The sequence below is a fragment of the Oncorhynchus tshawytscha genome, linkage group LG10, assembly GCF_018296145.1.
Source record: "Oncorhynchus tshawytscha isolate Ot180627B linkage group LG10, Otsh_v2.0, whole genome shotgun sequence".
Classification (NCBI taxonomy): domain Eukaryota; kingdom Metazoa; phylum Chordata; class Actinopteri; order Salmoniformes; family Salmonidae; genus Oncorhynchus; species Oncorhynchus tshawytscha.
The window spans coordinates 49,998,527-50,024,638 of record NC_056438.1 but is presented as its reverse complement, the minus strand read 5'-3'; the positions used below and the strand labels follow the sequence as shown (position 1 = coordinate 50,024,638).

The 26,112-nt window shown below is 47.2% G+C and overlaps 1 protein-coding gene, 1 non-coding gene and 1 pseudogene across 9 annotated transcripts; all 3 read right to left on the bottom strand.

The window, feature by feature from the left end:
- eif4g1a (eukaryotic translation initiation factor 4 gamma, 1a) lies at positions 1-26,112 on the bottom strand. Of its 8 annotated transcripts, none has more exons than XM_042328678.1 (33): positions 25,686-26,112; positions 23,222-23,340; positions 22,921-23,007; positions 22,696-22,728; positions 22,021-22,041; positions 21,129-21,308; positions 20,717-20,816; positions 15,598-15,708; positions 14,553-14,707; positions 13,639-13,728; positions 12,960-13,038; positions 11,765-12,787; positions 11,532-11,620; positions 10,901-11,081; positions 10,542-10,675; positions 10,178-10,330; positions 9,016-9,408; positions 7,661-7,807; positions 7,138-7,371; positions 6,885-6,989; positions 6,233-6,607; positions 5,787-5,916; positions 5,381-5,480; positions 4,982-5,241; positions 4,718-4,842; positions 4,389-4,561; positions 4,082-4,207; positions 3,776-3,857; positions 3,563-3,661; positions 2,820-2,957; positions 2,604-2,685; positions 2,051-2,191; positions 1-1,545 (listed from the first exon to the last, which is right to left on the bottom strand). In XM_042328678.1, the coding sequence occupies exons 2-33, from the start codon at positions 23,294-23,296 to the stop codon at positions 1,364-1,366; spliced, it is 5,403 nt and encodes a 1,800-aa protein (XP_042184612.1). In that variant the 5' UTR covers positions 23,297-23,340; positions 25,686-26,112; the 3' UTR covers positions 1-1,363. The 8 variants fall into 8 exon arrangements, with proteins under 8 accessions (XP_042184612.1, XP_042184613.1, XP_042184609.1 ...); XM_042328679.1 differs by having other exon boundaries at positions 23,222-23,336; XM_042328675.1 differs by lacking the exon at positions 25,686-26,112 and adding an exon at positions 25,602-25,650.
- Positions 1,853-1,983, bottom strand: LOC112261185. Its single transcript, XR_002955136.1, has one exon. It is a non-coding gene; the product is annotated as a small nucleolar RNA SNORA3/SNORA45 family (small nucleolar RNA).
- LOC112261175 lies at positions 2,421-2,543 on the bottom strand (annotated as a pseudogene).

Here is a 26,112-nt window from a genome sequence, read left to right as displayed (position 1 = left end):
AACTTGATAAGTCTTTTATTTGCAATTTTCGGTTTCCTCATCTTTTCCAGTTTATGATGCAAAAAGAAGCAGTAATTCCTTAAATAATAAAGAAAGCAACAAAATATTTACAAAAGTCCAATAAAACTAAATCAATGGATGACCTAAAGCACCCCTCTCTGCATCTGGACAAACTGCCACTTCTGTTGGAAAATGATACAGCATTTTATAGTTTACATTACATCAGTAATTTATTTTTATTATTTCTGAAAAATAAAACTGACAAAAAAAACAACTTTAATATATATGTACAGAACGCTCCTGAAATGTGATTCCACTTAGAGTAGAAAAGGCTTTCGGATCATTTCTGTTTTTCTTATTTCATCAAGTTGATTTCTGTAGGTTTCAAGTTTTAATGGTGATTTTTGTCATTAAGGAGTCCTCTAGTTATGGGGTTTGTTTTCTCATTCGACAGGGGTCGAGAGAGAACGCACCCAACAGTTCATCATGTAACTACAGGAGAGGTAAAAGACGCAGTATCTCAGTCAGGATTGACTACTGGGGGAGGAAGTGAAAGGTAGGCTTTAAGGAAGCATATAGAAGACCCCCACTGTCCTCCAGTAGCCAAGGTCAGAGGCTAATGGTCAAAGGTCACAATCCATCCCCCATCTTGTTTCTCTGTCCTCAAAGTCCCAGTACTGCGGTAAACAGGAAGTGGAAAAAAGGAAAAGAACCGTCGCTCAGAAAGCCATTCAGAGCCTCTATAGTCGGCAACATACGCTTGATGTCAGCTGGTCAGCAAACATACCTCGTCTACATCATTAAAAGAAACACACTTCAACCATGCTGCGCACACACACAAAAAAAGAGAAGACAGAGCTGTGTTCGATCGGACATCACACACACGCATGGCATGATACCCCACTCCAAGGGAAAAACATGCTACATGACACCTTGTCTCTATGCGTTTGCGTGTCATATAGTATGTTGCATAATATAATTTTGTCTACAACCACAAAGAGCAGCGTGTTGGTTTGTCATTGTTTTCTCAAGAACAACAAGTCAAAAGGGTTTTATACGCAGTGACCATAGTAGTTATTCCACGCGTTTACACAAGCAAAATCCATCTCAATCATTTATTTCATTTTCGGCGGACAAACGCCATCACAAAAGAGGGAAAAGAGAATGAGGAAGTGAGCGAGAGAGAGAGAGAGAAGAGAGAAAGTGATTGCATGTCAGGTCCCTCTCTAAAAAGCCTTGTTGAGGATCGATATCAGTCCGCCACATTAAAAAAAAGGGCCACAGAGTCCAATTCTCTCCTCGGGCTCCCCTTGCAATACACCTCCCTAGCCATAGAGGGCGGTGGTGGTTTTAGAGAGGACATTTAGTCCTTGTCGGACTCCTCTTCGGCCTCGCGGAGCCAGGTGAAGAAGGCGGTGACCGACTTTAGGGCCACGCCCTTGCCGGTCTGCTCTGCGGGGTCTTTGCTGGACTCCCACCTGTAGAAGGCCTCCTCTTTGATCACGTCCTCGTCGTACAGCGCGTCAAAGAACATCCGCAGCAGATCTGGCGAAGGGAGGATGCCACAGTCAGAGAGGGTAGTTAAGATGCACAGCCATAATCATGATTCCTGAACTATGAATCTAGCCACAACACCATCTGATAGAGAAATGTGGATAAATACATACGCCTTCAGCAAACATTTTAATTCACACAAACAATCAAAGTTCATCTTACATCATTTTTTTTTTTGCGAGACAGAAGACAATGCCAGTGGGGCAGAATGTGAACGACAATCACAAAATCTACACGGAATGGGAAGCAACTGCAGTGCTGTGGATGTTCACGACAAAAAGAAACATCAAAACGGAGGTTCTGTATCTGAGCTGGTGATTAGCTGGGCCACAAGAGACTACAGCCAATGAATAGGCAAAGAGGTTTACTCTGCGAGCACTCTAGCACACCAGGACAATGAGGTTGTAAAGGTGTGACTCTAGCCTCGCTACCCACAATCATACACAACCTCACAGAACTGAGGCGAAACACACACACACCACAGTACTGTACTCACTGGCCGGTTGCTCCATGTGCACCATGAGGGCCTGGAGGGCGTAAAGGGCCTGCAGCTCCCTATGCTCGTCACTCAGGTACCGCTGCAGCAGCTTGGCCCTCTGGGTAATCTGCTCCACGTCCACCTTGTACGGGTTCTCACCTGGACGGAGGGAAAGAGGGAGAGCGTGTTAGAGTGAGTGAAGGCGGAGAGAGAGGGAGAAAGGATGGATGCATGTTCCACCCTCATTCTTCTTACAACGTAGTCTCCAACCAGTCAACCCGATTCATAGGAAAATTAACCCAGACCCATAAACCTAGAGTAGCACCAAACGACCAACACTCATTCTACACCCAACATGATGCCCACATTGCCAATCAGACAGATATCAGAATGTACCAGCGATTGAGCATAGAACCAGAAGTCGGGAACATTCTGGCACCGAATACATAGCACTGTCCTTGGTTTCGCTCCATCACACACACACAGGGCAACAGCATGCCAAGAAAGGAGGTTGGAAGCATCTTTAAGGTACGCAAACAGAAGGGACAGATATGGGCTTCGCGGTACTCACATATAACAGCTGACTGGCAAATGGAGGTCATCAGAGCACGCACAAACTGGTTGGCAGCCGCCTGCTGTTCGTCCAGGTTGGCCTGTAAGTGAGAGGGTAAATAAATAAGTAGTTACCACACAGAGCCTGCTTTCCCAAAAGTTACATGTAGATAGCGTGTTTAAACTTTCAATTGACCTGCTGAAACACAAAGTTGCATATGCACATCACACACACCTCGACCCAGTCTCTGATGCGCTGGTTGTTAGCCCTGTCCTGGATCAGTCTGTCCAGATGTTTGCTAAGCTCCTCCCCGCTCATGGGCTTCTTCTGATTGGTCTCATCCGACTCCTCCCCCAGGGTAAACTCCATTTTCTGGAAAGAGCGAACACACCATAGAATTACATTAGGAACTCTACAGAAGGCACACTCCGATCCCTCAGGTTGCCTGACCACGTCACGAAAATTGATACGCGCGCGTTGCAGAGGCAGCGCGTTATGATTCTGAAAGGTCAAATAGCCATCTACAATGATAAGAGGTGGCTTGTTTCAGTTAGTTGTGTCTTGTTCTTGAGATCGCGTCTCGAGGTGTTTGGACTTATGTCACGTCTATGCAAATATGGCTCAAATTAGCTAGCTAACCAACAACTGTGACAACGCAATTGGAGTCAACCAATGCTTATTGTATGTTTTCAATAAACATTTGGAGACTAAATATAGTTCACGCTGTTGTCAATGATCCTTTGATTCTAAGCCAACAAGGTCCGTTTTGCACACATCGGTTTCGTTGCTAAACACACCTATAGAACGAGAAGGCAAACCCCCCCTTAACCAAAACAACAAAAATCTTCTAATTTATTTAGGGCAGTCGCATGTTCAGTCCACCGATCTTAAATCTTACATGGCATTCAGATCGAGTGGCACTAAAAAAAATATGATTATTATTTTTTGTAAAGTTTAACCCCTTCTCCCACACTGACCTGTTCAGTCACAAACTTATTGACGTCCTCATCCTCTGGCAGGAAGTCTCTCCAGTTGAGCCCTGCTTCCGTCCACAGACCACCCACCTTCTTATGGGTCTGAAAATCATTTATTTTTTTACAAATAATTAATACACAATTAATTTACACACACCCAAAATATTTTATGGACATACACAAACCCCACAGAGCTGCTTGCACAGAGACACTTACCATTCCTTTGCAGAGTAAGTTGAGAATCTGCACCAGCAGCAGACCAGCCTTACCCAGGGGAACCAGAGGCTTGGAGATCTCCCTGGAGAAACACACACAGTAGCAAAAGGTTACCGAGCGTTCCTTTAAACTTCTCATTCATTCTTTACATCCGTCTCAAGCTCTATATTTTCTTGACTAGCACTTCTTCACTATTCATCCACAAAGTCAAGCGTCAGTCAAAGCCTTTCTGGAACCAACGCTGTTACATGGAAGTGACTGCCGGGAGTTGGGGCCTATGCAACCTATATAGAGCCTGGGCCTCACCTGAAGAGCTGTCCCATGGGGATGCCTCCGTCATGGAGCATGGGGGTGATGAGCTCAGCCAGGTATTGCCAGATGTGGGGGATGTCTATGGCCATATCCTCAGCCACCTCCAGGATCTCCTGGAGCCTTTGATTAAAACATAACCAGGTAAAGACCTTATTCAGTACTCTCTCACCCACAAAACAAGGCAATGTAATCACTATCTTGTGGACAGGATTGCGTGCTTCCTCAAAACACACACTTTCTTTCACCATTTCAGAAACGCACACAACCTGGTCTTTAGGGCACTACTCTCTCTGCCTCTCACCCCTTGTAGTACTGTGTTGTGGGCAGGGTGCCGGCCTTGAGGAGTTGGTGCAGCAGCAGGCCCATCCGTTCCCTGGCGATGGCGCTGCGCTCCAGAGTGTCCTCCAGGCCGTTCCGCACAAACACAAAGAGCAGCGGGGCGCTGTTCAGCTCCCCTACACACTGCAGCGCCTCCTACAGGGCCGGAGGGGGAAGGACAGGGGTTTAGTATTACAGCAGTCAGCTATGCAATCGCCTCTGTGTGTGTACCTTTGTCATGGACACAAAACTGATTGTGTGTGTGTGTCTGTGTGCATCTTCATGTTGTCGATGTGGTGTGTGTGTGTGTACCTTCATGTCGTTGAGATGGAGGTACTCCTCGATGATGGCGCTGGACTTCTTGTCCAGCTCCTCCTCGGTCATGGCCGGTTTGGCCGGAGCAGCGGGGGGAAGGGTGGGGCCTGTCTCACGCTTCACTGTACAGATACAACACAGTTACACACACTATTGTACACAAAAACATATATTACACTACGGTGTGTGCACATGAATCCAGTGTGTGTGTGAATGATGTATGTGTTGGCAGTAGAAGTGTGTGTGTGTATAGTCTCTTACCAACAGCCTCCTTGCTAGGAGCCCTGTCCCGGCTACCACTGCCTCCCCGGTCACGGCTGCCTCTGTTCCGGTCGTCAGACATGCTGGCTACGCGCCGGACGGGGGGTTCCGTAGGGGTGCGACTATCGCTCCTACGCTCCTCTGTCTCGCGGCTGAAGCTGCGCTTGGTGACAGGCGGGCGGGCGTCGCGACTACTGTCGCGCCGCTCGAAGCGGTCGAACCTGTCCCGGTCCCCGCCGCGGTCACGACTGGAGCTGGACCTACGGAGAAGGAGAGAGATATTGGAGAGTGGAGAGGGGATAGAAAATTAAGGTGTGTAAGCGAGAGTCGGGGGGCAGAGAGAAAGATCAGGAAGAATGAGGGGGAAACGGAAAGCAAAACAGCAACAGAGGTACTGACCTCTGGGGTACCCTGCGGTCAGCGTCCGAGGACGACGCTGGTGGAGCAGACTGCTGCAAGGCAGAGAAACGGTTGCCAGTGGCCGGACGGCCAGTCTCCGCTATTAGAGAACAAAAGGAAGGAAGGAATGAGCGAGAGATCAATACACGCATATCACACAAATGCCAAGGTTGTATAGTACAGTGTGCACTATAAGTGTGTATAGTACAGTGTGTACTATAAGTGTGTATAGTACAGTGTGAACTATAAGTGTGTATAGTACAGTGTGAACTATAAGTGTGTATAGTACAGTGTGACACATTTGTTCGGTATTTTGCACTTGTGTGAGGGATGTCGGTGTGTGTTTGTATGAAGTAGGCTTCTACCCGACTCCCTGTGTTCGGCACGCGCCCATATGTGGCCCTACCCGGTTCAGCTCCGGCGGCAGGCTTGGCTCCTGTGGTGCCTCCACTGCTGCCCTTGCCCCAGCTGCCCCACATGCCCTTACCCCCGAGCTGGGGCGCAAGGAGCTGGTTGTTGAAGTCCAGAGCACCAGGCTAGTGGGCGGAGAGGTCAAAAGGTTAAAAGGTTGAGAGCAGAGGTGATGACATAAGTATATCCATCTCAATGGGGACTCGACTTGGTAAAACAAAATGACGTAAAATGGCTACTTAAGTGACAAGTGAAATCCCTGAGAATAAACTCTTCACCTGGTCATGTGATCGCAAAAAAGCATCCTTATGAGCTACTGAAATACAATCAATACACACTATTGTTTACCTTCCCCCTCATAATTAGGAACCCGATTTGTGTTGGTTTAGTAATTAAAAACGCGTTCCTTTATTAGTTGCGAACTTTAAAACCACCGCTCACCTTGGTGATCTTGCTGAGCCGGCTGGTATCGATGGGTCTGTTCTTGGTGGAGATGGGCACTGTGTTCCAGCCTTCGTCCTGGGGCTGGCTGCCCCTAGCCCCCTGGCCGCCGTGCTGGCCCCCACGGCCCCCCTGATCCCTTCCTCCTCTGTCTCGGTCTCCCCCCCTGCCGTCTCTTCCTCCACCACCACCACCTCCTCCTCCTCCTCTTCCACCACCACCTCCTCCTCCTCCTCCTCCACCACCACTGTCATTCCTTGACATAAGCTGCTGTTGGACCTTGACCAGCTGCATTTGCTCCTCTCGCTCAGCGTCCTTGTGGATCTGGTCTATGGTCTTCGGGCCTTGCTCCCCTCGCCGGGGTACCCAGCCACTCTGGTGGAGGGAGAGAACTCTTTTAAAGTTTAAGAATTAGCAAAGGCTTTAGAGCCATATGATGAATTAGAGTATGGTCATTACTGTGACGCCATGACTGTAATGATACTATTGCAGAGAAGACAGAGAGGAAAGAAGAAGTAAAAGAGAGCGCTGAAGAGGAGAGAGGAGGGGATGGCGTGAAGGACAGAAAGAGAGAGGAAGATACAGAATGATGGAGGGAGAGAAAAATGAGAAAACATTGCACAGAGAGGGATGGAGGGAGGTGTAGTTGTACCCGTCTGAGGTCGATGACGTCCTGCAGCATGAAGCGGATCCTGGACGAGGTCTTCTTCTCCTTGATGATCTTGTCCATCTGGGCAAAGTACTGGTCCATACGGGGCTGTAGGGACAAACAGAGGGACACTCAGACTGGTGTGTGTGTGGCCATTCACATTTCTGCAGAGAAAATGTCAGGTATCAGTATGTGTGTCCCTGTGCATTGGCATGCGTACATGCCTTTATGTGCCTGTATCTCTCTCTCTGCATACCTTGGCCTTCTCAAAGTCCAGGTCCTTGCCGATGGTGGACAGCAGTCTACAGAGGCACTCCAGCGATTCCTCGTCGTGGTTCTTCAGCAGCTTGACGATGCAGTCGTGCATGATGGCCTCCGTCAGCATCTTCAGCTTGAACAGCTCGCCGATGAACTTGATGTTGCCCAGCGACCGCCGGCGCGCCTTGTCCTTCGCCTCCTCCAGCTCCGCCTTCAGACCGGCTTTCTCCTCCTGGGAGGCGAGAGGTCAAAAGGTCATTTGAAAGTAAAGAAAGCTCTATTGCCCAAAATGCACCCGCTCTTTGAGGGTTCGGGACGGAACAGAATGTGATTCTATCTTTGCTAGTTCAACCACAGACCTCGGCAAAAGTGAAAAACAGCAAGTCAAATGAATAGTCAAATACATGGATTTAGAATTTATGAGGATACAGACCAATCTTGTGATATTGGCAATATAAACAAGGGTTGGATATGAATATAACAGAACGCATCTGTTGTGTAGACAGGATGTGATGTCGTACCTCTTTTGCGGCCTCCATCTCCTTCTGTTTGGCCTCAAAGATCACGTCGTCGTCCTGGTCCTTCTCAAACTCCTTCTGACAGCGGTTCAGCAGCAGCTTACGGAAGTTCACAGTCACTCCCGGCTTGTCTGTGGTGGGCACTTTCAACTGGGAGGACACAAGGAAAGGAAACAAGAAACAAGTCATGTTTAGTTCAAGGTCAGTTTCGTTTATGTTCAGTGGCTTAGAGAAGTACACTCAAACAAATGGATGAAGACAGAATTAAAACAGAGGGGGAGAAAAGGAACGAAAGAGGGCTTCTCAGCTCCTCGAGTTCTTCATTTCCATCCCTATACTGCAGTGTATGGATGTGCATCTTTCCCTTTCAAGACGACACCATACACACCTAGATACATGGGCCCCGAAATTATACATTTTAGTTAGAAACGATTCGGTGTGATTCAGTTTGATGCACTAACATTAATTTTCCATTCTAAATTCAAATCTGCTAGGGCCTCCCGAGTGGCGCAGCGGTGGAAGGCAATGCATCATAGTGCTTGAGGTGTCACTACAGACCCGGCTTTGATCCCAGGCTGTCACACAACCGACCGTGACCGGGAGTCCCATAGGGCAGCATACAATTGGCCCGGCGTTGTCCGTGTTAGGGGAGTGTTTGGCCGGGGGGGGCTTTACTTGGCTCATAGCGCTCTGGCGACTCCTTGCTGCGGGCCCGAGCGCCTGCAGGCTGACTTCGGTAATCAGTTGAACGGTGTTTCCTAAGGCACATTGGTGCAGCTGGCTTCCGGGTGAAGCAGGAGGGTGTTAAGAAGAGCGGCTAGGCGCGTCATGTTTCGGAGGACGTAAAAGTCTGCTGCTGATGGAGCTCATGAGCTGGGCCTCTCTCAACTGGACCTGTCTGAGCTGACTTCTGTGTGTAATGATGTACGTAGGCACCTGATCTGAGCCATAAAGGAGATAAGGCATCTACCACCCCACTACAAGAACTTGTCATGTATTTTTTGCACATTAACTGTTTGAGCTAGTAATGTATCAATAGTTATCATTTACAAAATGAGCGATGGACATAGCCAATGAATAGCACAACTCGGTTGTCACAAACTATGGAGGTATTTTCAGAAGGCAGAATGTAATGAGCAACATTTATTTTAGTTAACCAGCGATTCGTAATGGTTCAATCAACTTTCTGACTGATGCACTTGTATCTTTAACATTTGAATCGGGTACCAACGTGTACTGGTGACGCGTTACCTCCCTACTGCACTGGTCCAAACACATGGCTCAAAGTAGAGGCAGAGAGAACGAAAGAAAAAAAGACAAACACAAAATTCCCAAACGTCGTCAGTCACGTCACTCACCCCCATAAGGCAGCGGCACATGTTGGCGTAGGCCACGGAGAAGTTGGGCTCGGAGATGGCCTTCTCAAAGATGAGGTCGATCACTCCCTTCAGCCGCTCCTCCGTGTCGATGGTCAGCTCGGTGACCTGTTTCATCAGTTGCTGGAACATCTGAGGGGTCAGCTTGTTGAGGATGGAGCGGACCCTCTTGAACAGCTCCTGGGTCTTGGCCTGCTCGGGGTCGTCGCTCTCCTCCTCCTCGGGACCGGTCCCGCGGCTCCCCGCCATCTTCACCGCGGGCTTCCAGGCTTTCTCTGCCTTGTTGAGCTCCACGTCGCCGCCTAGCGATGAGGAGATGATGATCTTGCGGGGCTCCTTACGCTGGCCCTGCTGGGAGCGCCGGGGTCCTGGGGGCTGGGGGGGAGAGGAGAGAGCGCAAAGGGGGGAAAGCAAGATGGGTGAGGGGTAGAGGGATAAAACAGAGAGAAAGAACATCATGTAGAGCAGATAAGAGGGAAATGATGTCTATGAACTTCAAACAAACTGGGCCGTCAATCTATTCACAACTTGCGCCCAGCTTTAGACATAAACAAGGTAGAAAGCAGCCCCAGTTCCACTCAATGGCAGTCTTAGAACACTATTCAATGGTCATCTTTAAAGGCTCACAATAAATTACTGGTTGTCGACCAATTAAACCATTTGTTTTCAAGCAACGTGTGACAAATGATTGATTTATATCACGTGGAGAGTGAGGTAATGACATACTATGAACTGTGACTAATGCTTTCCAAGAGACAACAGCCCAACACGTGACCAAAAAAAATGGTCGATCTTGGTCTTGAATTATAGGATCTCTACGCACTTACAGAGGCATCTGGATGGATATAACCCGTTTTAGCAAAGATGTGTGCTCGGTTTTATACACCTGTCAGCAATGGGTGTGGCTGAAATAGCCAAATCCACATACCTTTGTGTATATATATATATAGTGTATTAAAAATAATATATATATTTACAAAGAACAAAATATGGGGGATTGGAAATGGAGACCAATTTTTCCACTTAAGCCTCCATCCATCTGCCATATTAAATATGATCTAGCCCATAAAATAAATAATATATATATATATTTTGAAGTGTCCACTATATAACTCCATACACGGACCCACACTGCGATACTCACTCCCATATGGTCCCTTCCAGGGCCCCGTGGTCCCCCTCCCCCACCTCCGGAGGACTGTCTGCCCAGGTTACCCATGAAGGCGGGGGTGAAGTCTGGCCCGGCGTTCATCATGTTGCGACCCGGCTCCGCTGGGCGCATGGGGGTCTTATTGGCCTACAGAGAGGAGAGGATTAAGAACCTATGAATTTGACATTGAAATTAGTATTCGGGACAGACTCGAAAAGCACACGAATGAACTACGGGAGCATAATCACGTCACTTAGTTGTGAATAATACACTTCAAACTGGATGCCTATAAAAAAAAAATATATACCCATATTGGCTCATTAAATTGTTATTTCTTTCCTTCAATGACATAGTTTACCTTATCCAACACCACATCACAGATAAGAGGCAGGCCCTCGGGCTTGTTCATGCTGGCACCAATGTACCGGAAGCCCAGCAGGAACTCCCTGTCGTACCTCTTCTTATCCTCCGGGTCGATAGGCTTCCATTGCTCTGTTGGGAGGAAAGGGTGGAGGAGTGGGAGAGTTTGAACAGGCGACGGACTCTTTCATACTGCTTAACCGTTGCTGGGACACATTCAACCAAATCTATCAGACTGCTCCTGAAGAGACATGCCATACACCTGCATAATGGGGTTGTTGACCATTCAAATAGTCGGAGTCAACAAAGATGAATTGGGTCACCTACAGACAAATGTATTTCTAGGGGGCCACCCACCTCCTTTGTACTGGTACTTGAGGTCGCCTGGTTTGAGCGGGGGCGTGTCGGCATTCTGCTTGTCCTCCTTCTCCTCCCACGTCTCGTCTGGCGCGTCGGCGGGCACCAAAGGGGGAGGGGCCACAGGGCTGGGCTCCGCCAGAGTGGACAAGGGCTCGGGGGCAGCCGCCGCCTCCTTCTCCTGTATGGATGAGAGAGTTGGGAGAAGGGACAGGACAATTGGAGGGGTAAGACGGAGTAGAATGAATTTGAGACCCCTACAATGCCGTCAGGATTTGGGGTGACAATCTTTTTTGCTACATTTTATTTTGTTGTTGTGAGAGAATACAAGTTTCAAATTCGCATACGGGAAGTTTGACAAAAACTGTCTGGAAAGTGAAATGATTGTCTCGACAGATATACCAGGACTCCAGGCACAAAGACCAACGGTGCCATATGCCAAGTTGCTCTTGCACTGACCAAACCGGAGTAGCAGCTGGACTGCAGTGCTGGGAGTAACAATCTTACACGTTTTTCAAGGTTTACCACTGGTGCACCTTCAAGTGGTCACGGCCACTGTTCAGAATAGCTCATGACTTTAGAATGCCGCTCTGCTCTATGCAAGCAGGCACATGAGTAGATACAAACGCACCTCTTTGAAGGCATCCAGCATGTCTCCTATGGCCTCCTTCTTGTTCAGCTCCTTCATGTTCCTCTTCTTCTTTGGCACAGACACAGCAGCTAGGAGAGGAGGGTTACATCCAGAAGTTGTTACGTCAAAACCTGAAGCCACACCATCCAGAACCCGTCTGCACCAGCCAAACCCTTGGTGCACACTACTTCCTGACCAAGTGATCCCGGCCAGTAAAAACCTTCCCCTCTCACCTTGCATAGACGTGTCCTCTGAAGGGCTACTGGCCAAGGGCACCGTGGCTGCATCTTCCTCTTTCTCCCCCTCCTCTGCCACAGCAGCATCTGCAAGGATAGCAGTTTCCTGAGGTGTGGGAACGGCAGGCTCGGTGTTGGGCATTGCAGTTCGCTCTTGTGCGGGCACGGGGGCGTCTACCTCGTCGGGGTACTCCTGGGGGAGGCCGTTGGACAGGGGCGTCTGCACCTCGCTCTTCTGGGCCATGGCGGGCTCTGCCTCCGGGACAGAGGGAGTGACGGCAGGAACAGGGGCAGACACGGGCACAGCAGCAGCAGATTCCTGTTTCGGCGCTGTCGGCTCGACCACGCTCTCAGTTTTAGTGGGAGCTTCCACAGACACCACCGGCTTCACAGCCGGGGCAGAGTGTTTGATCGTTGCTGTGGCAACGGGGGTCAAAGGTCGTGGAGCGGGCTTAGTGTGTTCTTTAGCGACCGCCACCGTAACAGGCGCCACTACCTCTGGCTTGGTGGTAAGCACAGGCTCCTGCTTTACCTTCTCTACAATCTCCTCCTCCACCACTACTTCTTCTTCCTTTTTATTCTCTGCCTCCTCTTTCTCCGCTACCAGAGCAGGAGGCTTCTCGACGGCTGCTAGGGCGGCCGAAGGCTCTTCCTCAATGGGAGGAGCCTCAGGAGTCACTGCCTTTCCCGCCAGGGTCACACCGGCATCCACCGTGTCACTGACCTGAGCGATGGTGGTGCTGGGGGGTGGTGTCTGCACCTCTGCAGGGGCAGGGGAGGTAGGAGCTGCCGGGGGCGAGGGGGATGGGGGAGGGGCCTGGTCTTCCTCTGGCGGAATGGCCTCCTCCGCAGCCGTGGGGACAGCCGATTGGCTGGCGACCTGTTCGGTAGGTGGGGCTGCCAGGCTATCTTTTTCCTGCTTGGCCTCAGTTGAGACGGTGGCGGTGGCAGGCTCTGGGGTCACCAACGCAGGAGGCGGGGTCATGGCGGCCATTGTTTCTGCAGGTTCCGTGTTGTCATCTGAAAAAATACATAATCAGTTCAGAACCGTTTTGGAACTATTACGTAATATCATTCAATCATTGAAGATCAAGTTCATCGTTTACTTCATGCTGTTCTACTCTCTATGTAATGTGGCAAATATCACCATGTAAAGACATTGTAGTACCACAAGACCTGGGAGGACGCTCACCTGTTCTCGTCATCATGGTGACGGGCTTTGTAACTTCTCCGTTGGTCTGGGAAGGACCTTCTCCCTCTGTAGTGGAGGACTAGTGGCAGAAAACGAGGAGCACCGTAAAAACTACCGTACACTAGAGTTAAAAAATAATAATCACAAATATGTTGCACAGTGTTTTCTAACGCTATCCTATTGCCTTGATCAAAACCAGTCGAGTTGGAGACGAGACACAACAACCTAAAAGTAAACACTAACTGAATGGAACCGTTCTGGAACAGTTGGCTTCCATTCCAAACTTCCTGGTCTCCCCTATGACATAATCTCTGTGGAATCATCTCAAAGACACAAGATTCCAAACTTGCATTGTGAGCTCATCACTGGGAACGATCCCAAGGAGGTGGCGAAACCAGGGGATGTATTGAGGGATGTGAAACATTTAGAGTTGAATGTATAGAACTAGAATGTATAGAGCTGACACGGCTCTGTCTGAAACATTCGTATCTGTTCTACATGATACATTTCTGCTCCCGCCCCATAGTTTATTTGATGTCCTCATATGATAAATACCAATCACAAAGTTTCAGGATGTGAACAGCAATAGAGTTTTAATCATTGGACAACAACGTTTCTGAATGGTCTGTGAGGTTACATTGTCCTGAACAGGCAGGCCCCAGTGGGTAGCGAGGCATACCTGTGATGGGGGGGTGGAGGTGGCCCTTCCCCCGGACATGATCTCCTCTGTGATATCGCGGCCCCCCTGGTTGGGGTCTCGTATTCTGATCTGAAGAGAAGGAGGAAGTTGAACAACCGACAGTCAGACTACTTCACATTAAAAATCGACTAGCCTGGGCAGTATTCACTAGACGCCAACAGATGAAAAACGCACCGAAACCGGGAGGGACTGGCTATCCGTTTTCTTTTCCCCATTGCAAAACGTTTTGCTACGGTATATACTGATGAATACAACCCTAGTTAAATAGGCCTAAATAAATGATAGTCCCCTTTCCTCTTCTCCCGTCATCCCTCCTACCGTCTAAACTAATCTATACTTCTTTCCCGTTGTTCAATCTCCATCTGTGTCATGAGGTGAGTTGCCTTTAATCACATATCTAGGGTCACATTACCCCGAGGCCAATTCTGATATAGGAACAGATTACCATCCCCCGGATTCTATCTTTAACCATAAGGGGGAGGGAGAGAAGGTATCCGTGTCTGACCCCGTATAAGCGGTAAGGGGCAAGATGTACTACTCCTGCACTGCATTGACCTCAGCAGCGAGGTCATAGTATACCAGCTGCCCTCTGACCTTTATAGGGCTTTTCCACTCCTAATATATACCCTGGTATTATACTAGAGAAAGTTCTCAACAGTGTGGGCTGACACTAACGACTTGTTAAAAGCAGCATCAACAACTTCTGAATCCCCTGAACAGTTGCTTTTTATAAGGAAAAGGCCCAATTGATATGCTAACAGTTAACCTTTGCCATGTTCACGCACCAAGTCCCAGTCTGGCCCCATGTCAGGGTCAAAAGACTGCGTCTTCAGGCCAAACACAAGGGGTACAGTCTTAAAGTGGAAAAGCAAGATTAGTTTGTGGTACAGTACCGCTATGCGCTCCCTCTTGGGTGCCAGTTGTTGGCTCGGCGGCGGCTGAGGGGGCAGGGCCTGTTGCTGGGGCTGGGCGGGGCTTATCATGACAGGCGCCGTTTGGACAGGGGGTGTGTGGCTGTACTGGGGCTGGGCTGGGTAGTAGGCACCTGCTGTAGGGGGGGGGGCAAGTCAAACACAGCACGAAAAGCAACACACAATCACACACTAAAATGACCACAAACATATCATACAGACTAAACAAGCATTGAAATAACCACACACTGAAATAGAACATGTTAAAATAACCACAACAGGGCCTAAAATAAAAAACCCTGCCAGATGTGGGTAGATTGGCATTGGTGGGTAAGACGTCTATTTCCCCAGCCACATTGGCAGTGCAAGCACTTCACTCGCATTTGCGAATAAGAAGAGAGTTAGAAGTGAAGAACGAGCACATTTACAGCAATATAAAGAGCTGGCAGCTAAATCGCACAAAGAACGACCAACCCTAAAACACGCCAGCTCCCACACTGCCTGGCTGGGGAGCTGTGTGCACTGGGATTGAAGTGCTGAAGTAAGACTGGTTTTAGAAGCGCTGAGCACAGGCATAAATGTTGGTCTAATTCACTCTTAAAGTCTACTACAGTGAGACTGTGTTCCTTGGCTATTACAATGTTTTGTTCAATGTTCACAAGCCAGGTTGTTTCCAATGTGTCTGCTTCAACTGCTAGCGAAGACCTGAGATATTTTAAGATGTAGCCGATGCCACAAATAATGAAATAGCATTGAGCAATATACCACATTACTGATTACTAGTAATACATTTGTTTGAGAAACATTACAAAGCATGCTCCTCCAGGTTTGGGGGGGAGGGGGGTTAAGTGGCTGGGGGACCAAAAGGTTTGTTTCAAGCCCTGACCCACATGCACCCGGAGCAAAATAAAACTATGTATACATAAGGGTGGGGCAGCTACAAACCAAACAAACACACAAAACTACAAACCATACATGCAGATAAAGATGCAGCCCCGCACACACCGTGCAACACACACTTACTCACCGGGGTAGCGCTGGGAGGTGAGAGGAGCGCCGTGGAGAGAGAGACGCCCGTTCTCTCGCCCGCCCCCTCTCCCCCCACCCCCCCGCCTTTCCCTCGCAGCCAGAGAGGGCTCTGAACACGACAGGGGGAGGAGAGGAAAGAAGCGAGGGAAGGGAAGAGAGAAAAAGGAGAGAGAGAGAGAGAGAGAGAGAGAGAGGACAGGAAGAGAGATGCAGAGTGAGTGAATGAGAAGGGAACCAGAGGTAAGCAGGGTGTTAAGGCAGTAAGAGGCAGCAGGTGAGAAGACAGAACACAGACTGATAGAGCCGAACCAAAGCCAGAAAAAACACACACACAGCCTTGGTCCTAAGAGAAACAAAGACCACCATACACACAAACACCTGCCAGGCAAAACCACTACAAACAACCAGCAAAGCCATACGGTAAAGAACCTAAGATCAACTGACTGATCAACTGGAAGATCAACTAAGATCAGGCCCTAAAATTAACACCCGCCACCTGCCAAATGCGGGTAGATTTCGGCATTGGCAGGTAAGACTCCACCAGCAACGTTGGTCAGGGCTCAACAGTGCAAGCATTTCACTCGCATTTGATAACAAATATAGTCAAGTGTGAAAACTTTTATAGTAAAATGAATTCTGCTGTAACTGTTTTCAAACTATAGCTGGAAAATGTAATCGCACAAAGTCAAAGAACGACGAAGCCTATATACAGTTGAAGTCAGAAGTTTACATACACTTAGGTTGGAGTCATTAAAACTCGTTTTTCAACCACTCCACAAATTTCTTGTTAACAATCTATAGTTTTGGCAAGTCGATTAGGACATCTACTTTGTGCATGACACAAGTAATTGTTCCAACAATTGTTTAGACAGATTATTTCCCTTATCATTCACTGTATCACAACTCCAGTGGGTCAGAAGTTTACATACACTAAGTTGACTGTGCATTTAAACAGCTTGGGAAATTCCAAAAATTGTCATGAATTTAGAAGCTTCTGATAGGCTAATTGACATAATTTGAGTCAATTAGAGGTGTACCTGTGGATGTATTTCAAAGCCTATCTTCAAACTCAGTGCCTCTTTGCTTGACATCATGTGAAAATCAAAAGAAATCAGCCAAGACCTCAGAAACAAAAATGGTAGACCTCCACAAGTCTGGTTCATCCTTGAGAGCAATTTCCAAACGCCTGAAGGTATCACGTTCATCTGTATGCAAATAAACACCATGGGACCACGCAGCCGTCATACCACTCAGAAAGGAGACACGTTCCGTCTCCTAGAAATGAACTTACTTTGGTGCAAAAACTGCAAATCAATCCCAGAAAAACAGCGAAGGACCTTGTGAAGATGCTGGAGGAAACCGGCACAAAACTATCTATATCCACGAGTCCTATTTCGATAGAACCTGAACCACTCAGCAAGGAAGAAGCCACTGCTCCAAAAACGCCTGACTACAGTTTGCAACTGCACATGGGGACAAAGATCGTACTTTTTGGAGAAATGTCCTCTGGTCTGATGAAACAAAAAATAGAACCGTTTGGCCATAATGACCATCGTTATGTTTGGAGGAAAAAGGGGGATGCTTGCAAGCCGAAGAAAACCATCCCAAACGTGAAGCACGGGGGTGGAAGCATCATGTTGTGGGGGTGCTTTGCTGCAGGAGGGACTGGTGCACTTCACAAAATAGATGGCATCATGAGCAACATCAAGACATCAGTCTTGAAGCTTGGTCGCAAATGGGTCTTCCAAATGGACAATGACCACAAGCATACTTCCAAAGTTGTTGCAAAATGGCTTAAGGACAACAAAGTCAAGGTATTGGAGTGGCCATCACAAAGCCCTGACCTCAATCCTATAGAAAATTTGTGAGCAAAACAGAAAAAGCGTGTGTGAGCAGAGAGGCCTACAAATCTGACTCAGCTACACCAGCTCTGTAAGGAAGAATGTGCCAAAATTCCCCCAACTTATTGTGGAAGGCTACCTGAAATGTTTGACCCAAGTTAATCAATTTAAAGGCAATGCTACCAAATACTAATTGAGTGCATGTAAACTTCTGACCCACTGGGAATGTGATGAAAGAAATAAAAAGCTGAAATAAATCACTGTTATTCTGACATTTCACATTCTTAAAATAAAGTGGTGATCCAAACTGACCTAAGACAGGGAATTCTTACTAGGATTAAATGTCAGGAATTGCGAAAAACTGAGTTTAAATGTATTTGGCTATGGCGTATGTAAACTTCCGACGTCAACTGAAGCTCATTCCACTTGCGCTGCAACACAGCCTTGCTGTGGCCCTCTGTGCATGTGAAGATCTGAGTCAAAGATGAATTTTTAGAAGCCTACCCACAGGCATAAAAATTGGTCTAATTTACTTGAAACTAAAGTCCACCGAAGTGAGACTGCCCTTGTTTCTTCACTATTTACATTGTTTTGTTCACAAGCTAGGTTGTTTCTCTCTCTTTGAGTTTCAACTGCTAGGGAAGAGAAAACGCTTCTACTAGTCAGACTCAATCTCACAGGCGCGTTTGTCTCATCTGTGATACAGTATTTTGGTTAAAAGACTTGGGTCACAGGCTCCCGAGTGGCACAGCGGTCTAATGCACCGCATTGCAGTGTTGCGGCATCACTACAGCCTGGGGTTCGATCCCAGGCTGTGTCATTACCGGCTGTGACCTGAAGTCCCATAGGGTGGCACACAATTGGCTCACCATCGTCCGGGTTAGGGGAGTGTTTGGCTTTACATGGCTCAAGACGCTCTAGCGACTCCTTGTGGCAGGCCGGGCACCTGCAAGCTGACTTCGGTCACCAGTTGAAAGGTGTTTCCTCCGACACATTAGTGCTTCCGGGTCAAGCGAGCGGGTGTTAACAAGTGCGGTTTGACGGGTCATGTTCCAGGGGAAAAATTAAGGGCTCAGGTAACAAAAAATATTACAAGACCTTAAACAAAGTACAATCCGCAAGCATTGCCTTGCCTCTGTCGGCGACTCGAGTGGAAACACTTCTAACATGTGTAATTTAAGTGTAATTTAAGTCGCCATCACAGCAGCAAAGTAATTCCCAAACTCCATGAATCATCAGAGAGAAATTGGATAGGAATTGACAGACACCCTATCTAACGCTCTCCACTGATAGTTGGACTTCCAGAGCAACTCAAGGCTACCTCACTGTGACGGTTCACTATGTACTGGATTGGGTTGACGAAGGGTTAGCCCTTGAACTACTGAACGCTGTGACAGAGTGGAAGCAAGAAAGACCAAATAGCACAATCCCAGCCACTACAGATAACGCACAAAAGATAGTGAATGCCATCCATGAAGCTGATGGGTTTGGGCCCCCACATTGGATGTTTGGCACACATCCTGAACCTTGCAGCCAAGAGGGCAGTCTCTCTCTCTCTCCCAAGGCAGTGTCCCGCCTCCTGGGGAAGGTCACAAAAACACCACCGCTCACCAAGTTGACAGTCAAGCAAGAGATGCTAGATATACCAAAGCACAAATGAATCCATGACAACCCGTTGGAATACCATTCATGACATGCTGGAACGTTGTGGAACAGCAACCGGCCAGCTACTCTGCTGTATTGGAGAAGAAGTCGGTCAAAGACTGACTGACAGCGAACCATGCTGACTGACAGTGAACTGAAGCTGGCAGAAGAACTCATTTTGGCTACTCAACCCCCTGAAAACAATAACAACTCTCATGAGCAGTGAAACCTCATCAATGATCCCTCTAAAGACAATGATTATCAAATCCATGGCACCGGGTCCTGAGGATAGTGCAACCATCAGCGAGGACCAAGGCAGCCATCACTCAGGACTTGGAGAGAAGATACACAGACCGGGATCCTCTGGACTACCTTCAAAGATCTACAGCCCTTGATCCAAGGTTTAAACCCCTGCCCAGCCTGCTGCGACAGAGTCGACAAGGACCTCAAAGAAATTGTGACGCATAAACATCAGGTATTTGATCTATTTTTAAACGATTTCTCATGATATTGCTTTTATCATGTGTGTTAATGTGATGAGATATGTTTCACTTAATAATAATTGTATTATTATTACTAGCCATTTTTCTTGCAGTTTCAAGCAGGGCCATCCACAGAGGAGGAACATCCATCATTATCCCCTCCTCAAAAGAAGAGCGCCATGGCAGAGTTATCTGGGGAGCTTTTCAAAGCAGAGGAACAGACCAAGCCCTTTCCCAAAATGATTGAGGTGGTAACCTCATACAAGGCAGCAGATTTCCTTCATGTGGATGCTGATCCTTTTGTGTGGTGGAAAACAAACCAGTCAAAGTTCCCCCATGTTACAAAACTTGCACAACAGTCTCGGTGAGAGCGTTTTCTCCACTGCAGGGGACATTGTCAGTACAAGCCATTCTCGTCTTGCATCAGAGAATGTTGGACGTGCTTATCTTTTCACAGAAGAACCTAAAAAGAACCTCAACATAAAGGAACAGATATCTCATACAGGGTACCAACTTGATGTTGCACTTTGTTATTTTTGACTTTTAAATATTGCCTATACAAGTATGTACCCTGTTTATTTAAAATAGAGAAGGCAAAGAACCTACAGGTCGTCACAGCTAAGAAGCCATTTTAATTTGAAGGTTTTTCTCCCCTTGGCTTCATACAGTAGAGACAGAAACCAGGCCTAGTCAGTCATGCTGCCATTTTTCCGAATGGAAAGTTCTATTTGTCTATAGGCAAAATAAAGAGTTCATTGTTTAAACGGTGCTGTGTTATGTTTCTTAAATATAAAGATACCGAAACCGTACCGTGGGCCCACTGTCCGTTGCATCCCTACTAGTAATGTATTGTTCTAGAAACATTACAAAGCATGCTTGTTCATTTTTGTGTCTTGCTGGTGTAATTTTAGCAGGCCAAAAATATTTTGGCTGGAAAATGTATTGTTTTTTATCTACCTGCCACAGTGGCTGGTGGACCAAAAAGTTACATTTATGCCCTGACGAGGAGCATCTGATTGCAGTTCAACACTAGGTTTTGGTTCGAGTTCCAGCTGCTGATCCAGTCGTGCCTGTAGTTCAAATCCAGATTGTGGTTGTGGTCATGGTTGTGCTTGGCTGTTGAGCCATGGCCCAGAGTGGAGCCCCTTACCATAGGTGGGGTATTCAGCCGGGCTGGTTCCTGGGTAGAAGCCTGCCGTGCCACTGGTCACGGGGTATTGTGGACTGGGTGGCATGTAGGGAGCCCGGTACTATAGAGAGAGAGAGGGGGGGGCAGACAGGACACTTAGAACTGTTTAAAGGTATAGGACTGTGAGTTATCTGTCCTAAAGGGGTCAAGCTTCTTGTTTGCTGCGTTTCGGTATAGCTACAACACTATGTTGATTTTAGACTTTTTGTTTTGGTGCTGGAATACTGTACGAGAGGTGTTATACGATTTACATTTTAAAATTCCCAAAACTTCCACGACATTCCAGAAAGCTGTGAATTTTATGGAATCTTGCAACCCTATATTCAAGTGAAGTTAACCATTAACATAAAGTCATCATGACCGGTTGTGGCACCTGTCCAGGGGGGATGAAGTAGCCCTGAGGGGAGCCAGCAAAGGACAGCTGCTGCCCAGGGATCATCATCATCTGGGAGCTGGGCTGGTAGACGTGGGTGGGACCCACCGGACGAGGCCCGCTGCTGGTCTGGACCCGGGGGGCACTGGTGGACATGGTGGCCCTGTTGGCATAGTAGGGCTAGAGAGATGGAGGGGAGAGAGAAACTGTCAGTATATTTGAGTGTGTGTATGAGCGAAATGGAGAGCTGTGTGTACTGCGGTGTTAAAATGTCACATGTTGAAACTGTCAGATGGTGGAGGTCGGTCGAGACTCCAGAGAGCTGAACACACTGCACACACGATGACTGCCATGGGGGGGTTTTAGTTTGGGATTTACAAGCCTGTGTTGTGAATTACTGGACACCTCATGGGTGCATGTTCATAGAGTAGCGAGTATGAGAATCCCCCATGACTAACAGGGAGGCGCTATATCCATCCTGGCCCAGTATTTACAAAGCGTCTCAGAGTAGGAGTGCTGATTTAGGATCCGTTTGGCTTTTTCAATAATATTGAATACGATTCTATGGACAAATCCTAGATCAGGACTCCTAGTCAAAAGACACTTTGTGGGCACAGGCTCTGGTTAGTATTTCAAAAGGTGGTCAAACTGGGAACTAGGCTATAATAGGACGGAGCAGGATTAAACTGAAGCAGGATCAGCTACAAGTTTCGACAATGATCATAGCTAGCATCTACCCAACAAAAGTATTTTGCCAATGATCACTGATTGTTGTCAGCCCTCGGGCAAGGGTCGAGAGTCAACTTTTGGACGTTAGTTCTATAGACTCAGACTAAACTACGGCTAGGTTTGACGGACCGAGAGGAGGGTGAGAAGGAAAAGAAGCTGTTACCTGCAGTGCCCTGTATCCGCCCTTCAGCCGCACAACACACGGGCAGAGAGCAAGAGAGGGGGGGGGTGGGGGGAGGAGGACAAGAGAAGAGAGAGCAGAAGGAACGAGAGAATGAGAAGAAGCAGTATATCACTCAGCCACTAACAGTTTGCTGCTGACTACCAGAAAATATGAAGCCATCAAGGAAAAATAAAGCTAGAGAGTTAAATCCACAAGGAACTACCGTTGATCGTAGGCCTGGCTGATGGGTTGGCTGGCACTTTGCCTGATTAGGGAAACTAATTTATACATGAACAGGTGAAATGTAAAAACCGATGGACCCTGGTGCCTAGGAACTTTACCGTATAGTCCTACAGTGGGTGGAATCAGGTGTAACCAAGGGCAACCTATGTAATTAGCAGCCTGAACACATCACTACTGGAATCCTTGGTCCTGGAGAGCCACAAAAGGGCTGAGGATTATAGCACGGCACTCTACTCATGGCCTGAATTGATACTTTTTGAAATATTTCACTCAAAATCAGGTGGTTTTACATCTAGTTACAGCTGGGTCTGATCAGAACTAGAATGGCTGTTTAGCCTCATCTTTCTATGAAGTTAAATTGCATTCACGCACAGCGGTCTACTTTCAGGTCGAGATGACAGACATTTTGGGGAAGGTGAGGGGAGTTAGTACCTGTTGGTGTAAAGCACGAGGCCCTGCGGCGAACTGGGAGGGAGGACAGCAAAAGAGAGCAAGAGATCAAGGTTGGTAGCCAGAGACACTTAAACACAAACAGGTTGGACCAAAGCGTTACAGTTGAGCAAGAGATGGAGTTAACAGCATAACAGAAGCTTGGACATTTAGAGAGCGTGAGCAAAAGAGCAGGAAATAGAATGAGAGAGATGGAGAGGGCAATACCTGTCGCGGTTGCGGTGAAGAGTTCATTTGTTGAGGTGGTGGGGTGGCGAAGACGAGAGAAGGGGGCTGACCTGGGGCATAGGCAGCCTGGGAGAGAAGGGAGGGAGAGAAACACAACTACGTTAGTTAGATCATTTCCTGCCAGAGATGGGTTGTGTTCAATAGGGTACAATTTAATAAAACAAAAATGTGCATCCTTATTGGACAAGTTCAGGTAGCAATGTCATTATCACGTGTTTTTGTCCTAATGAACACTACCCTGACCAGTCAGCACACACTGGGTCTTGTCAATGGCTCTCACCTGTGTCAGTCCAGGGGAGGGGGAGGGGTGTGGGACAGAGGTGGGTCCCGTTATAGGCTGCGGTGGTTTGTTCATTTCACTTGGTTCTGCATTAGGGTGGCGCTGACTTGCCAGCCTATCTGAGGAGAAGGAGGAAGAGTTAGCAAAACAACAACAAAAAATCTAAAATCAACAAAAAAACATGGAAGACGACAATCTACATTTTGATACTGGGTAGGTCAGACTAGGGTGAGTAGACTAGATATACAATAATAACCTGGACACCATGCCCACTGATCGAGCAGCCTCAAGTTAACGGGCTTCCACTAACAGGGATGTCAGAACTTGTGACAGCAATGTTGTTGAGGCGAGTTCCAAAATTGGAAATGGGTTTGTCTGCGCTATAGAAAGGTTGTCCCGCCAAGCAGCAAGGGTGGTGTTTACTGACCCTGCCCTGATAACAGTAATGCCTCCTCCCTGTACCCTTGCGCCAATACACACTTATTTTCACCTCCCTATATGCCTCCTTCACTTTCCACTTAGTCTTCTAGGTTTAGCCTATTTCAGCTGGGTAAAGTTGCATATACTATTTAGGCCTGAAACAAGAGAGATCACATCCCTCCTGGGGTTGAATTGGGTTACGGGTAATTACCATATCTCCACTTTAGGGGCAGTTGAACCATCTATTGATCCTCCTGGCAGATGATAACAATTTTAAAAACACGTTGCACCATGACTATCGTCAACTAATGATGGGGAGATGAATTTGACATGACACATGGATGCGGATTAGAAATGGCGAAAAACCAGTTAATGGGGTCATGGGGTCCGAGTGGCACAGCGGTCTATAAGGCACTGCATCTCAGTGCTAGAGGACGTGATCAGGAGTCCCATTGGGCGGTACACAATTAGCCCAGCGTTGTCCAGGTTCGGGAAGGGTTTAGCCGGGGTAGGCCGTCATTGTGAAATAAGAATTTGTTCTTAACGTGCCTTGTTAAATAAAGGTTAAATAAAAATCTAAAATATATATTCACTTCTCTGCATCCGTTCTTGGGGATTAGGCTCATGCTGGCCTGAGCTGGTACATTCACTCACGCTCAATTGAACTAACTGGTTAGCTAGTTTCAGAGAATGTATTGTTTCTGGTCAAAGTTCACTTGCCAGTAGCCTCTGATTCTAACAGATTTTCCCCATTTTTTTTTTTATAGATATGTGCTGGTTAGTGGTTACAATGTTTGAGATTCTCTATATTTTCTGTATACTTTTACTGTTAAGCAATATATTCCACATTTGAGTGGTGTGGGTTGTAGACAGGCATGGGTCTACTGAGACGTGAGAGGTTCCGCAAATTCCCATTACTTATTGCTACAGTGTTGCCATTAATTCAAGCATGAAAAGAAGTAGTGTCAAACTGTTATCACATGGTCTAAAGAGGCGATCCCACATTAGGAAGACGTGTCATATGGCTAGCTAACTACTAGCTAGCAAGTACCCGGTGTTAGCCATGTTATCCCATCTGTGGCTAGCTCATTATTTGGTAAACACATTTTAGGCACTAAATACAAATAAAGACCATGAAATAACCCTATGATAACACGATCGGTTTGTGGTTTGATTCGGTACAACTAACATTACTGATGGGTCAAATTGCAGGGAAGGCCTTCTAGCATGCCAATGATGGTGGATGTCAAACACACCCCACAAGCTAACGCGCGCTAGCTAGCTAGCTAGCCTGTGTGGTAGTTCTACGTGTCTCTCATAGTAATGTCGAGTGACTGATACATTCTGCAGTGACATGTCGACACATCATTTGTGCATCGCAATATTAAAGGCATTACTTTCTTGGTATCCAATTGAAATAGTTGATACACTTTCATATGTTAATTGGTATGTTAGTCTTGCGATCAGAATTAATTCGTTGTAGGCCCAACCAAGCCTCACACATAGAAAAACCAGCATGACAATTGCCTTACCTAGATTTAGCTATGTTGACAGGTCGGATTAACCAACGTTAGATATTTTAAAAGTGTGATTTAAGAAACTCAAGAGTAAATCGCCAGACCGGCATTGAAGTAAAACACAGGTTAACGAAATGGTTTAGATAGTTAGTCACTTTGTTTCGATGGGAACTGTCATATTGAACGTTCAAAAGAGGGAAAATTAGAAAGCTAGAAACATTCCAGGCTAGCGTTAGCTCGCTAACTAATTTACCAATACCTTCACCCACTTAAAACACCGATATGAACTGGCATTAGTTTAAACTCAAAAGGTTAGCTTATCAAGCTCGTTTTGACGAGCACAGACAGCCAAAGCCAATATTCAATTTTAGCTAGCCAGCGGTTTTACATGTAGCTAGCTAACATTAGCTACTCTTCTAAACTAGCTAGCTAGGTTAGCTAACCTTGTAAATGGACTGACAAGAGCAGGGCCTTCATCCAATTGTCTTTCAAAGATCGATAGCAGGTAGCGCACACTGGATTCTTACCGGTTATGAATTGTGTCTGTGAGGGATATGAGCGAAGACTGGAATCAACAGTGGAAAATATATATTACACCCGATCGTCCGTTACTTAAAAATTGTAGTGTAGTTTCTTGTCCTCTCCTCCAAATGGAAAGTGGTGCCCTTATTGGGGTGAGTGCTATTGCTGTCACTTGTTCTTTAAATCCATGGAGCGTGCAAAAGTGAGTAGGGCATAAAATGTATTAATATAGCACTTGAAGATTATTATTCACAACTCCAATGCCTCCGGAAAAAGCCTCTGGACCGGAGGTCCATGATCAAGGCGCCGATGGTGACGGATTGCCGGTCAAATACACAATCTACTGGGGTTTCGTTCGGTTTACAGCGAGGCCATGTTGCGATGCATTCTCGTCCGCTGGAGCCGGCCGGACGGTGCGCCTGGTAAGTCGCA

Bases quoted from the DNA above. Each gene is read 5' to 3' on its own strand.
- eif4g1a (XM_042328675.1), bottom strand. From the start codon at position 25,635: ATGAAGGCCCTGCTCTTGTCAGTCCATTTACAAG. The intron at 6,608-6,884 runs GTACAACTACAC...TCCCTCCACCAG, and splicing joins ACGTCATCGACCTCAGACGG to AGTGGCTGGGTACCCCGGCG. The intron at 5,242-5,380 runs GTCAGTACCTCT...CCTTCTCCGTAG, and splicing joins GACCGCAGGGTACCCCAGAG to GTCCAGCTCCAGTCGTGACC.